Below are 13,826 nucleotides of genomic sequence, written 5' to 3'. Positions count from 1 at the left end.
TTTGAAGGTATAAATTACAAACCCTAGGTCCGATTTTTCCTATGTATGGTGTTCATATGATTGTTGTTGATTTGATGGTGTATTGATGATGATTTGATAACTAGTTTTGATATTATTGCATGTTAATTGTTGTGTCTTTGAGTTTGAGATCAAATAAAACCCTAACTATGTATGTATGGTGTAATTGATATGCATGGATAGTAGTTATGGTGTCTAGAATGTTATATGAATGATTTGTGGTCCATAGATAGTTAAATTGTTGAGTTTGGATGCAAACAGTTTCTGGACAGATTGTGTTGTTGATGTTTGATTGACTGTAACGGGGTGTAAAAGTGAAAATTGATTGAGATAATTGATACTACAGTAAACTAGGTTGAGTCTAGTTTCTAAAGAATATAAATTTGCAATTTTTGGACGTGTAAAAGTTAACTTTTATGATTTTACAAAAACGTTGTGCAAAGCTGCGTTGTTAGACCTGCTGTTAGGTTGTTTTGTAAATGTTATATCTCATGAACTACGAGACCAATTGGGTTGGTTCCACTTCTGAAAGTTGACTTGTTGAGTTAGGAACCTAAACCAAGTGGTCTTGCATTTATTGGATTTTTCGATTAACGGGAATTTCAAATAACATTCTGTTGCGCATGAATTTGACTGTTATGAGTTTGCTGTAATGATTTGATTATTGTGAGAAACCTATGTGGAATAAAAATATAATAAAATATGTTCTGGAAACCTAGGACATATATGCTTTTGTGATGATTTTTGGTAAATTAATTGTGATGCTATGATCGGTGGGATAGACTAGTTTTTCAAGTAGAAATTTTGTCGTTAAGAAACTAGTTACTGAATTTTGTGAAAGTTGCATGAAACAACGTGATTGCTAATTTATTATCGTGTTTTGACCAAATTGCCCTTGATGGGAATGATTGCTAATTAATTGTCGTGTTTTGACCAAAATGCCCTTGCGGGGAATAATTGCTAATTGATTGTCATGATTTGACCAAATTGCCCTCGTGGGGAATAATTGCTAGTTAATTGTTATGTGTTGACCAAATTGCCCTTACGGGGAGTAATTGCTAGTGATGTACATTATGAATACATGACACGTAAATAATTGCTAACACATGTAACGTATCACAAATACACTTGTTAAAGTCACGCACGATTCACAAACGAAACACGAAACATGTTGTGTGCATAGGTATTATGTGCCGGGTTTAGAGACTCGATAATATTCCAACACTTAGAAAAATCTCTTTGTTGTTTTAGAACGCTAGAGAGAGTTTTTCTGTGACGCGCATCTTGGTGAATTATTTTGGGAATACTTCGCAAACAGTGAGTTTCACTTACCCCTTTAAACTGTTTTAAACGTTTTTCACTTGGGGGAGATAACATACTCCGATAAACGCATTTAAGATTTTGTTAGTAAATTATATATCACTTGTAAAGGCTAAGTGGCAAACGAAACATTTGAAGTCCTACACATCGAACCGGTTAATATTTGGAATAGCGAGTCACTGTTGAGTAGTACTACTGGGTTTGACAAACCCCACCCAACGCTAAACTCGACTGGAGGTCGAGCGGGTGTAATTTTGGCTAACACGTACCATGGTCTGGATGACCTGGTGACAAGGCACTTGATAAACAGTCAGCTTCGGTGTCGAACACTTAGTAATACTTGTTGTATAGGCTAGCTACCTATCGTTATATAATTGATTTAACACTATCTGGTAACGCTTAACGCAAAACGCTTAACGCAAAACGCTAAACGCTTTATTTTATACAAACTTGTGAACTCACCAACCCCGTGTTGACACTTTTAGTATGTTATTCTCAGGTAGCCGAGGCGGGCGCGCGGTATAGGATCATGCATGGTTTTTGAACATTCTGATATGCAAACATGTTTTAACTATTATTACTTGGGTTTTTAAGTCGTCCTGCGTGACGCAACATTGGTTTCTATGGTTTTACACTTCCGCATTTAATTACTCGTAAACGTTTTCATGGTTTTAAAACTTTGTTTTTATGGTTTGATTATAACCGATGATTCCGATCCTGTTAGTTCACACCCTCTGACGGTAAAACTCCGTTAGTGGAATTTGAGGGTGTGACAGTAAGGCAGTGGTACATATACCGGAAGTAGACATACTTCCGCTAAGCTTGTCAAGAAAACTACATTTGTATTGTAAAACGTCATTCAAAATGTTTTATAGAGTCATATGTGTTCAACAGCATATAGCTGACGTATTTTCCCCACATTTTAGGGAAACAGATTAGCACGGGTAGCAAGGAATATAATCATTCATGAAGATAGACGCTCGCAAGGTAGAGATGACTCAATTTTAAATTATTATAAATATTATGAACAAAGATTTAAACATGGTTTATAAATCAAACACTCGGGTAATTATTATCCGAGGAGTTTTCAAATAAATTAATATTTTATTATAACCAAAGTCTTTCGCTAAAATAAACCGCAACTCTGATGTATTTACAAAACAGGTACCAACTATTGGTCATACGCCTAGGCCCTAAGCCGGGGTGTGACATTACTTATTGGCTAACACTTGTCCAATAAGTAACATGTAATAACCCATTAGACAAGCCTTGCATACAAAACCCCACGGTACCAGTAGTAACTATCACGTAAGTCTACAGAGACTTAATCACCGTAGTGTGGTTAAAACATTTTGAAAACATTTGGACTATTTATCATGAATTTAATAAGTTTAGAAATCATCATGACAGTATTGGAAAACTAGTTTTCTCACACAAATGTGAGTTGTACAAAAACTCGACTTTCTCACCTTGAAAGTCTATAAGCAAAGAACCTCTTGGTATTAAGAACCTAATTAAACAAAATGTAGTATATTTAGATTAGTATAAACTGTGTAATTGCCGTTCATCACGTAGCGTGACCACCAAAAATACTAAGATGGCTCCCAAACGTGAGCTCTTAGTGCTCACCCAAGTTCACATATAACCTTTGATTCTAAGTACTCATAACCTATAAGGCTTAGGTTACAAGTTTTACCTTCTCAGTCACCATTCTTCACATTTACGATTTTGCCACTCCCCAACGTTTCATCACCGCACATATACTCACACTCAAAGATTGTCGATACATCGAGAATATTTATTAGGCAGGAGCAGTCTACATGGAAAATAAGTGATTTACAGGATACTCACAAGTTCCGAAATAATAGTGTAGTGCTACAGTTTTTGTTAGTTATCCCTTGTGTTGTATTAGGTTATATTATTAGTTTCATTTTATTTCCTTCTTGGTTTAAATATAATGTGATAATCTAACAAAATTATTCTTTAGGTTTGGTTATTGTACGCGTAAAATGAACCTAATGGATACCAATCGAATTTATAATTTGTGTTTAATATATGTACAGGTACAAACTTAACTTATAACAATCAAATTCATGTCCGTTGCCGCGATGCGATGGGTTGCCACTTAGTTTGTATTCATATTGGAACCAAATTATTAAGAATAAGTAAACTACTAATGTCTTAAAAAGCATTTTTTCTTTCTTTATGGAATCAAACAAAGGTAAACAGGGCATGTTGACTAACACTCTAACAGAAACATCTTAATTTGTTAGTTTCAAAGGTCAATATGGTCTCTAATGCCAAAACCATGGGATAAAACAAGAGGTTGGGTTGCTGATTTATATAAAGTGTTAAAACAATTTGCAATAAGGATCATATTCCAAACAATATGGTCCATATGTGATATGGCTATCTTTTCATAAATGTCTTAAAAAGCATTTTTTTCTTTCTTTATGGAATCAAACAAAGGTAAACAGGGCATGTTGACTAACACTCTAACAGAAACATCTTAATTTGTTAGTTTCAAAGGTCAATATGGTCTCTAATGCCAAAACCATGGGATAAAACAAGAGGTTGGGTTGCTGATTTATATAAAGTGTTAAAACAATTTGCGATAAGGATCATATTCCAAACAATATGGTCCATATGTGATATGGCTATCTTTTCATAAATGGCAAACATAACCCTTGTACTATACACTTTTTGTACTATACACTTTTACACTCTTGGTAGATTTGACATGTCAACTTTACATAACCCTTTTGAGCCTTTTAATTCACATTACGTATAACCATAACATCCTTTAACATAATTTAGAAATATAACTAACTTCAAACAAATTTGCTTATTTCTTGAAGCTAATTTGCAATACCGGCACGTTTGACCTCATGACTTTCAACGATCATTATGAGGTGTCTTATGTCATAGCTCCACTCTCATAAACATTCATGTTCATCCATCTTAATAATTAAACACCGTGCATTACATCCAAAAAGTAGGGTGTTACTGTTACATTTCATGTAGCACACACTATCTCCCCCATCAAACGTTTCATGAATGGTTCACTAACGTTCATTTCGTTTACATGCCTAGCTACTTAGGTGTAAATGGATCAAAATGTTGAAAAACATTAAACTAGAAAAATCTAACGGAGTTAACGTCATGGACGAAAACACTTCAAGAAATTATAAAAACTAAACCAAAGTGACTTATATTGCAAAAAATTTTATTCTAAACTAAACTAGTTAAAACAGTCAAATCAAATAAACGGAAAACCATAATAATAAATATAGTTAAAAGAAAAAGATGGGAATTTATATGGCCTCAATAATTATCAAGAAACTGTAGTCATGGGTGTGTTATTCCTTCCTTTAATCATTCAATTCAGAAAAAGAATAACATTAGCTTAGAGAATGAACCACTCATTTTATTTGTATTTGTATCTGTATTGAATTAATGATAGCGATGTATACGGCATAAGCACCGCACATCCCGTAAAAAGAATGGATTATATAGTCACCAGATGTTGATCTTCTTCTTTTGGCTTCGATGATGGTTTAATAATAATAATAAACCCAGGACATGCCCCCACATTATAATTTGATTCTGTTTCTGCATTCTTTACTCATCTCTATCATGTATCTATATATACAAGGTAAGCATAATATCATCAATATCAATTTATTTGTCATTCCCATAATATCATCAATGAGTTATTTAATATTGTATTAGGAATCATGGGCAGGAACAATAGAGGAATGACCAAAAGAGTTGGTAGTAGTAATGATAATATTAATCATTCCTCCATTGCAAACATAACTTCTTTCTCTTGTACAACTTTCAATATCCTTGCTCCGATTTACAAGCGCATTACATACGAGGTAAAACTAAAACCATGTTCATGTTTCGGTGTTGTTTGTGTTGTCGAGTTTTGTTTTGAGACGTGCTTTGAAAGAATATAGGGTCGGGCTTGTAGAGAAAGCGCTGTTCGGGCGCATTGGCTCAACAGAAACGAAAAGATCTTGTACTTGTTGTTGCGTGAACGGTCTTCGATTATCTGTCTTCAGGTTATAATTATAAATTCATAATCATATATCTTCCACAAACTTTGTGTCTTAAGTTAAATTAAAAGTTTGAAACTTGGTTTGGATTTTTGTTAATTTGTTTTAGGAATTTTGGGTTGATAATGAAGAGCTTGTGGATATGTATGCCACGAAGCTTGGGGAAGCCGGTTATGTTAGTTTCAAGCTTCCACGAACCAATAACCGTGGGGAAGGCTTGTTAACTGCCGTCCATAAAGACTACTTTCGTGTTATCAACCATAGAGAGTTCCTGTTTAATGATTTTGCAGACCGGGTTGCTCAGCTTTTGCATGTTGAAGTAATTGCGCCCTTTGCACAATGCCGATCCAAGAATAATGTTTGTCGCGAGATGCTTATTGTTAACACTCATTTGTTATTTCCACATGATTCGAGCCTATCTTTGGAAAGACTAAGACAGGTAATTAAGCTCATCAAAATATTAATTTAAATGACTTTTTACGCGAAAATACAAGCTACTAAAAGTTCATTCTTTTATGTAGGTGTACAAAATCTTGCAGTCTGTTGATGCCTATCAAAAGGAGAACAATCTTGACCCGTTACCAATTATTCTTTGCGGGTAAACATGAATATTATTTGTTTTGTTAATATTCCAAGTTGAAGCATATTTTGTTGATAATGTTGGGAAATGTTCAGTGACTGGAACGGGAGCAAGCGAGGTCACGTTTACAAGTTCTTGAGATCTCAGGGATTTGAATCATCATATGATACGGCTCATCAATATACGGATGCAGATGCACATAAGGTCAATTTGTTTTATACAACACGTGTTTTTTTTAATTTTAATGGATCTAATTTGTTTGTCTGTATGTATGCAGTGGGTTAGCCATAGAAATCATCGTGGAAACATATGTGGTGTGGATTTTATTTGGTTTCTTAATCCAAATAAATATCGAAAACTACTAAAATCAAGTTGGAGTGATGCAGTCTTTGGGTTGTTCAGGGTATGAACCTGAACCTTAATATGTAATCGTTTATTTATGCTAGCAAGAGACAATCGTGTTGGGTTGAACTTGAACACGACTTGTATATTTATTCGTGTCAAATACATCTATCCTGGCCTGCACACACTTAACCCAAAACATGACCTGTTTACAACTCATTTATCTAAACAAATTATACAGGACGTAATCAAGTTGTAAACGTGTGTACATATTGTAATAAATTGGTTAAACAGGTCGCAACCATGTGTTTAGTTATACGTGTAAAATATGTACTCATTTAGAATTAAAGGTCCCAATTGATTTGAAATAATGAAATTGCGAAACATTTTTGTATTTTCAGTATCAACTAAGTCGGGCCTCAGTAACCGAAGAAGATGCATATGCATTTTTCAAGGCGGTGAGCAATGGTGATCATATTATTTACAATGGATTTTGTGAAGCATTACGCCAGGTATCATATCAAAATGCTTTGTAATTTTGTATCATGTCAAAATCTAAAAGACGATATAATATGTTTCAAAAGAACAATGGGAGCGAGCATAGTAGAATACACAATCTTGATTTTGGAATAAATTTGCATGAATTTGATTTTGTTTTGGTTCAAATGCAGCTTAATCTTATAGGTCAAGCCTATGGGCTTAGTGAGGATGAGACAGATGACCTGTGGTTCCAAGCAGACATTGATGGAAATGGCGTTCTTGACTACAAAGAATTTCAGCAACGGTTGTGGAACCCAATGTGGAGTTACCAAATTGAAGACCCGAGCCACGATCAAGAAGACGAAAATAAGCGTGTCACGATGGGATTGGATGTGAAAAATGCAGTATTATTCCCAACAGAAACCGAAACCGGATGTTGGCCAGAAGATTATTCTTTATCGGATCATGCTAGTCTTACGGCCGTGTTTACACCTACTAGAATGACAAGCTCTTGGTTGAATTCTTTGTAGTTTTGGCGTATTTTTTAAGAAACAGACTCAAATGACGCGTTGACCGCTCTCGGCATGAGAATGCTTAAGTGAGATCATCTTTGATGATGTGGGTATACTGGGAAACTTGAAGAAAACGGGATCTACGGGATTCTGATGTATTTCATGTATAGAAATATGTATAACAAACGTTTGAAAAGATGAATGATACGACCATGCATGCAGCTATAAAATACATTAGTTATCCATGACCAATATAAGAACAAGTAGTGTAATTTGTTTCATTCAGTTTAGAACATTGAAATAAAACATTGTCTTGTTCACGAGTTGATGTTGAACCGCTTGAAATGTTTTCTTGCTTGGTATCTTCTTTCCTAGCCATGATTCTTGCTCATTTCAGACTTGTTCTTGCTGTTGCGAAATTGATCAAAATTTATCCAACCAACTTGCTAATTGGATTTTAATTTATACAAACCCGTTGTACTTGCTAGTTCGTGCTTTTGACCAAAGATTGGTCGTTGAATCACAATGATTCTACTTGCTCTTGATGTATCTGAACCAAAGATGGTTCTACTTTCTACAAAACCAAGATGTTTGCTTTGACTTGCTACAAACCAAGATATTTGTTTTAACTTATAATGAACCACAAAGGTCGGTTCGACTTGCTAAGAACTACAAGGGTTTGGTTTAACTTGCTATGAACCATGAAGGTTCGATATCACTTGCTATTACAAAGAAATTGACCAAAACACGCACTGCGCTTCTGAAGACACGCCACATGCTTTGACCCTGAGGAAAAGACAACGAAGACTGCAAAAGCATGGGCCGTGCCAGACAAAGATCACCAATTCATGTGATAAACGAGAACATATCATCCGGGGTGTTGTAACGTCTATGTGTTTCTTTCATGTTCAAAGTTCATTCTTTACAATTGTGAAAGAGCTATACAATTTACATCATCCCAGGTGAAAAAATATATAACACTGGCATCAAAGATCACTCTATATGAGTTCTACAAATAGTCAAAGAGGTATGTAATTCCATGTACATCATCCTTTGTCGAGCAAGATATAGCAGCAAAGAACACGTTTATGAGATGATTCACGTGTTCTTTTCCAAAGCTGATAATGCTGGCGTAAGGTAGTTATTTGCTTTGTCGGGTAGATGTGCCACCTACGAGGGGAAACACATGAAACAATGTGAACAGTTGAATATTATCAAATGGAATGACATGAGAGAACATTACCAGTTCATACAACTCCTTCCCGGGCTCAGCGACATATTCATAGCACACCTGTTCATAACATGATCATTGCTCGATTACAACAAAGCCAATCATGATTAAAGTAAGTAATAAGCATGTTACTCACATCGAAGCTCTTGTTCCTTGCAGTTGGGTCATGCAATGCCTTTACACAGATATCGGCCACGTCAGCACAACTTATCCCCTACAAGTAACCTTGATGCTAAGCTTGGGCAGCATGTCAATAATAATAATGAACTAACTAACCAACTGTTTGTTAATAAACAATCACCTGAGTTATCCTGTTTCCTTGATCAAATATAAGAGCTCGTTGTCCCCCTGGTTCTTCCTATGTGACAAGAAAACCAGGCGATTAAACAGGATCAATGCCTTTTTGTTAATGGCAAAACATACACTATATGAAGTGACAAGCGACGACATAAACCCGATGTGATGAGCTCACCATTAATGGACCAGGGCGAATTACTGTGTACCCAAGGCCCGATCTTCTTAGGGAATCCTCTCCGGCCTATACAACAGATATATTAGTTGTACCACAATATAACATTAAATAGATGACAATAAACAACAGACCTTTTTGGCTTTCAAAACCTGCTCCCTTCTGCCGGTTTCAATTCCCGAACCTGTACACGAGACCAAGATGAAGTCTGTTTCTTGCCCAGTCTGCAAAACCAGTTGTAACTCAGATTCAAGACTATGAAACCGATGCTAAACTATCCGTGTTTTGTAATTATAAAGGAAAACCTTTAGGAGTAATGTGCAAGATAGCAGATTAACCAAGAAAAAATAAATTTTGAAGTACAAATGCAAGATAAAACTAAATTTTATATGAAGCTGCAGTACCGATTTTTTAATGTGTGCAACTAGTAGCGAGATGTTTTATGATTTAATGGCATAAAGCAACTCAAATGACACTTAAGAGAATTTTATTGTTTTCTCCTAAGGTATCAAATGAGTGGAACTCAAATATTTATGCATTTTAGGTTATAATGTAAGACATTCATAAATTTGAAAACCACTGCACCAATAACCAAAAGATAAAATAATATACGTAACGGATATATAAGAACAGGAAAGTCTGAATTCTCGTAGAGAAGTAACATGCAACAACTTCAGAAATACTTACCGGCAATGCTTTTATATATTCCAGTATCATTTTGAAGCTTCTCAAGTCTTGATTCACCCCAGCAGGTCCTTCAGCAGGTCTCTGTCGAAGTGAATATAACTCAACCATCACAAGTCATAACTTGGCATAATGCAGGTTTAACTATACAATGCATATGATTGAGTGAATAATTACAAGGACGATACATACATATGGTAGAGATGAACTAAACTCAAAATATTTGGGGACATATTTAGTACTTTTTTTTCAGGCAATATACATTAATTTTGGCGAGTGCAGAGTTGAAAAAATCAAGTTTGAAGACACAAAAGAAAACCATTCGTTTTATGAGTACGAAAAGCAAACCTACCTGTCTTCTAGGTTCAAAGCGTATGGTCAAGGTATGCACAAGGAATGGATCCAATGGTGGATCAGCAGGATTCACAGGCCGAAACGACGAAAATGGTATTCTTACCTAGCAAGACAAATATGAGAAAACGTAAAGGAAGATAATTAAATGGAACACAAAACATCAACCGGGCATCTAGGGCAAGACCTCTCACCCTGCAAAACCCAACTTTTGTGCTAAATCTAGCAAAGTAGAGATTACTCTGGCCTGTGTCTTCTGAAGAACCGGATTCAAGAATTAAAACATATGACCTTCCATTTCCACCTACAGAAAGTACGAGACCTTCATACCTGAAGTTTGGAGACAAGTAAGACTTAACAACAGATACAAAAAGGTCAATATTTCTGCTATCAGACAAGTACCTGTCCAACGTGCTACCAAGAGGTAATGATAGCTTAGTCGACAATTCAACATATCCTCCTCGTGTAAAAACGTAACCTATTTACATAGCAAAGTGTTACTAGGCTTAACATTTGTTATGTTCATTCGTGTTCATTCTAGAAAAGATGATCGATCTAACCTGAAAAAACTGCTTCTCCGGTCTCGGTAAACTCAAACTTAGCATCCATTCCTCCATCGTATTTAGCAGCAACCGTATCCTGGAAATAAGTTCCCTTGCGGATGTTCCACCCATTCAAGGACTCTTCAGACTTAAACTTTGCAAGTAGAAGCTTGCTTTTGCTGCTTTTACCAGCTCGCAACTGCGCCAGCTTATTGTTGTAGTCCTGAACCAAACAACAAAACAGTGAGTGATCTGTTTAATGCTGAGCAAATAAATACAGTTCAACTATGACACACATTAAGAATTCTATTTACCTGGATGAATGTATTATTATCCATTTATCCGACTTACATTTGGCAATCAAAGGTGATAATAACAATAATAATAAATGAAGGAATTACCTGAAAGGCTTTGCTGAGGTTATACACACCCTGAAAATCAACTCTGTTAAGATCCACAGTTATAGAGGACCGAGCCGTCGCACAATAGATAATCTTGTTACAACCTTCAACTGCAGCTCTAAGAGTCGCAGGATCTCCAACATCCCCAATCACAATCTTAACCGAAGTCGGCAACATATCCAAAACTTCCTGATCAGCATTCCTCACTAAAGCCTAATTCACAACCAAAACATAACATAACATATCCACAAACTGGATTATAAATATTACAAAACACATCCAAATGGGAATGAATAACAAACATACTTTAACCGAATATCCCCTAAGCATAAGCTTACGAACAACAATTCGACCGACACGGCTGGTAGCACCAACCACAAGGACAGTGGTGTTCTGAGCCCCGGGAATGGCGAATTCGCACATAGGACCACCTTCCTGAATGAGAAGACTAGTCTCGTCATCGGAGCGGGTGGTCCTAGAGATCTGTCCCAATTCGGAGAATTTGCGCCACGCCTCGTCGAATATCTGCCTCGATCGTCTTCCTAATCCGACCGGGTTGGCGTCCACTAGCCTCTTCATCACGGACACTGAAGAATCATCAGCTACCTCCTTGTTATCATCCTCTGGAGCAGGTGGTGGAGAAGAAGAAGATGAAGCCAATACTAAGCGTCTACGTGGATGCTGATGATTGGTGGTGACATTAGTACTCCAGCAGCGATTGAAACCACTGGTGAAATCTGTGGTGAATTTAGTTGGGGACTGGGGGCAAAGGTTACCGGCGGTGGTTGTGGAGGTTAAGGCGGATGTCATTGAGTATCAGCAGTGAACTGTACGACGGGATTATTAGCCACAGAATAATAATGAAGAAGATGAAGGTTTGAAAAGCCGTTGGCAGAGTGTGGTGCATCGGTTTGCCACGTAGAGATGCTGATGTTCACTTGTCAACTCTTTGGTGGTGTTTCATTGTCTTGTCAAACAATAACAAATGGATAATTCGTATGGATAATTATAAATAAATATTGTCTTATAAGTAGGGTACACAGAATTACTAATCCCTTTTTTTTTAACTTTGATATTTCAACAAACTTGGATTACTTTTTTCGTTAGTTTCCTACAATATGATAATTTTATTCTTATCCTTAAAGGACGAAATGTATAACTTATAGGATTTTGTGTAAGTCTTTTTTTGTAAATTATAGGATATTGTTAAGAGTGGTTGCGAGTGAAAGAAATAAAAATATTATTGATTTTTTGTTAATTTGAAGAAAATTTGTTTGTCATTGTTTATTTTTTAATATATGTTGAAATTGGTTGTGATCAATAGATGAAAGAAATTACAATGATAAATATACTATAAAGTATTATTTAGTTAAATTGAAAAAGAAATGTTATGATTTTAGTGTAATTCTAGAAATGAGGATGTGAAGCGGATAATGATCTTAGAAACTTAACGGAAATATGAATTTTTAATTAATTTAATTTTTTTTAATAATTTATAAATGTGTTTATAGATTTTTAATTCATTTTAAATTTGTTTTAGTTGTTTAATGTTAAAAACATTAAAAATTCATAACAAACAATCAATTTAGATATTTATTTTTATGTAATCTTATTTGATGCCACTGCCAGTTTTATTATTAACTCAATAATTTTATGGTTACATACATGCAACCACAAATTTGTATGTAATTTACTAACTGATGAGGTAAAAAAAAGGGTGAATATTAGAACGAAAGAAAAGTACTACAATCCAAAAGAACTTTAGGTGTGAGTTAAAACAAAAGATGCAAAACAATAAATAAAGCAACATGGACCTGAGTCAAATATTCGAACTTAGGTCTCACAAGTGAAGGAGAGAGATGAAAACCAATAAGCAACGAGCCCCTTGTGTTTTCTTTTGGTTTGACAATATACAAACTTATACAACAAAGACCTAAAGAGAATAAGGGGTGCTTGGGCGAGCTTATAAATTTGTTTATCTATCTTTAAAAACCAAATGTCACTTTTGAAAAGCTTAAATTTGAAGCTTTTGAATGAGTTTTGTCAAACACATCTTCCTTTTTAACAAACAAACAAACAAATATAAAAGTTTTAGAAGCTCACCCACACACCCCCTTAAATAGAAATAAAAGAACCCAACCGGTGACGCGTTACTCAGAGAGCCGGCTCATGGAGTGAAGTCAAGCCTTTACTTTAGGCCTCCATTCCTGAAGGGCCTCTCAATTTTAACTTTCTTTTTCATAGATATGTTAATTTGGGCTTTACATTTAACTTCTCTAGATTAGTTGTTGTTACAGGAGATATCGCTTTCATCTTGATTGTAACAAGTTTTCAATAGATTTTCTCATGAAATAGTTAATCTAATAACAACAGCTGTTGATTTAGTTTAGGCTATTAACGCTAAATGCTCATTAGGAATCTTGGAAAAATGAATATGCATCATCATATTCCCATGTGTTAAAATCATAAGCATTTTTATGAATTTTTTTAGAATGGCCTAGATTTTTTAATTCGTTCTAGACCTCTCGATTATAAATAGAAAATATAATGACAAAATGTATAAAAAATATTATTTAACTAAACATAAATAAATATTTTTAGTAGGAATGCTCTAAAATAAAAAAGGTAAAATGAAAACTGCATAGCTAGAACACTCATGACTCTTGAGACGATGTTCCACGACTTTTCAGGAAGATCGAAGGTGCTAAAGTTTATATATACGGAGAGAGTATAATAATAATTTTATTTACCTAAAAAGGTTTAACATTTGATTAATTGGCTTAAAGTAAAGCAAAAAGACACGTGGTGGTAGGAAAAGATACGTGTCGATAGAAG

General features: G+C 35.2%; 2 protein-coding genes across 2 annotated transcripts; one reads left to right on the top strand and one right to left on the bottom strand.

Moving 5' to 3' along the window:
• Positions 1-4,869: 4,869 nt before the first annotated feature.
• Positions 4,870-7,666, top strand: LOC143612303 (putative calcium-binding protein At1g02270). Its single transcript, XM_077086326.1, has 9 exons — positions 4,870-4,993; positions 5,071-5,219; positions 5,301-5,405; positions 5,509-5,838; positions 5,921-5,997; positions 6,075-6,183; positions 6,257-6,382; positions 6,723-6,833; positions 6,993-7,666. The coding sequence occupies exons 1-9, from the start codon at positions 4,921-4,923 to the stop codon at positions 7,329-7,331; spliced, it is 1,419 nt and encodes a 472-aa protein (XP_076942441.1). The 5' UTR covers positions 4,870-4,920; the 3' UTR covers positions 7,332-7,666.
• A 468-nt stretch (positions 7,667-8,134) lies between these two features.
• LOC143612293 (protein HIGH CHLOROPHYLL FLUORESCENCE PHENOTYPE 173, chloroplastic-like) lies at positions 8,135-11,801 on the bottom strand. Its single transcript, XM_077086318.1, has 13 exons — positions 11,298-11,801; positions 10,992-11,204; positions 10,609-10,813; positions 10,451-10,526; positions 10,243-10,378; positions 10,050-10,154; positions 9,701-9,781; positions 9,148-9,237; positions 9,017-9,082; positions 8,846-8,902; positions 8,681-8,758; positions 8,557-8,604; positions 8,135-8,483 (listed from the first exon to the last, which is right to left on the bottom strand). Exons 1-13 carry the CDS (start codon positions 11,799-11,801, stop codon positions 8,412-8,414), a joined length of 1,731 nt encoding a protein of 576 aa, XP_076942433.1. The 3' UTR covers positions 8,135-8,411.
• Positions 11,802-13,826: the final 2,025 nt, after the last annotated feature.

This window comes from Bidens hawaiensis, unplaced genomic scaffold, assembly GCF_021521415.1.
Source record: "Bidens hawaiensis isolate Kalapana, Puna unplaced genomic scaffold, B.hawaiensis_p1.1 tig00034202_1, whole genome shotgun sequence".
NCBI lineage: Eukaryota > Viridiplantae > Streptophyta > Magnoliopsida > Asterales > Asteraceae > Bidens > Bidens hawaiensis.
The sequence above is the reverse complement of the archived record's forward strand: the minus strand, read 5'-3'. Positions and strand labels throughout refer to the sequence as shown.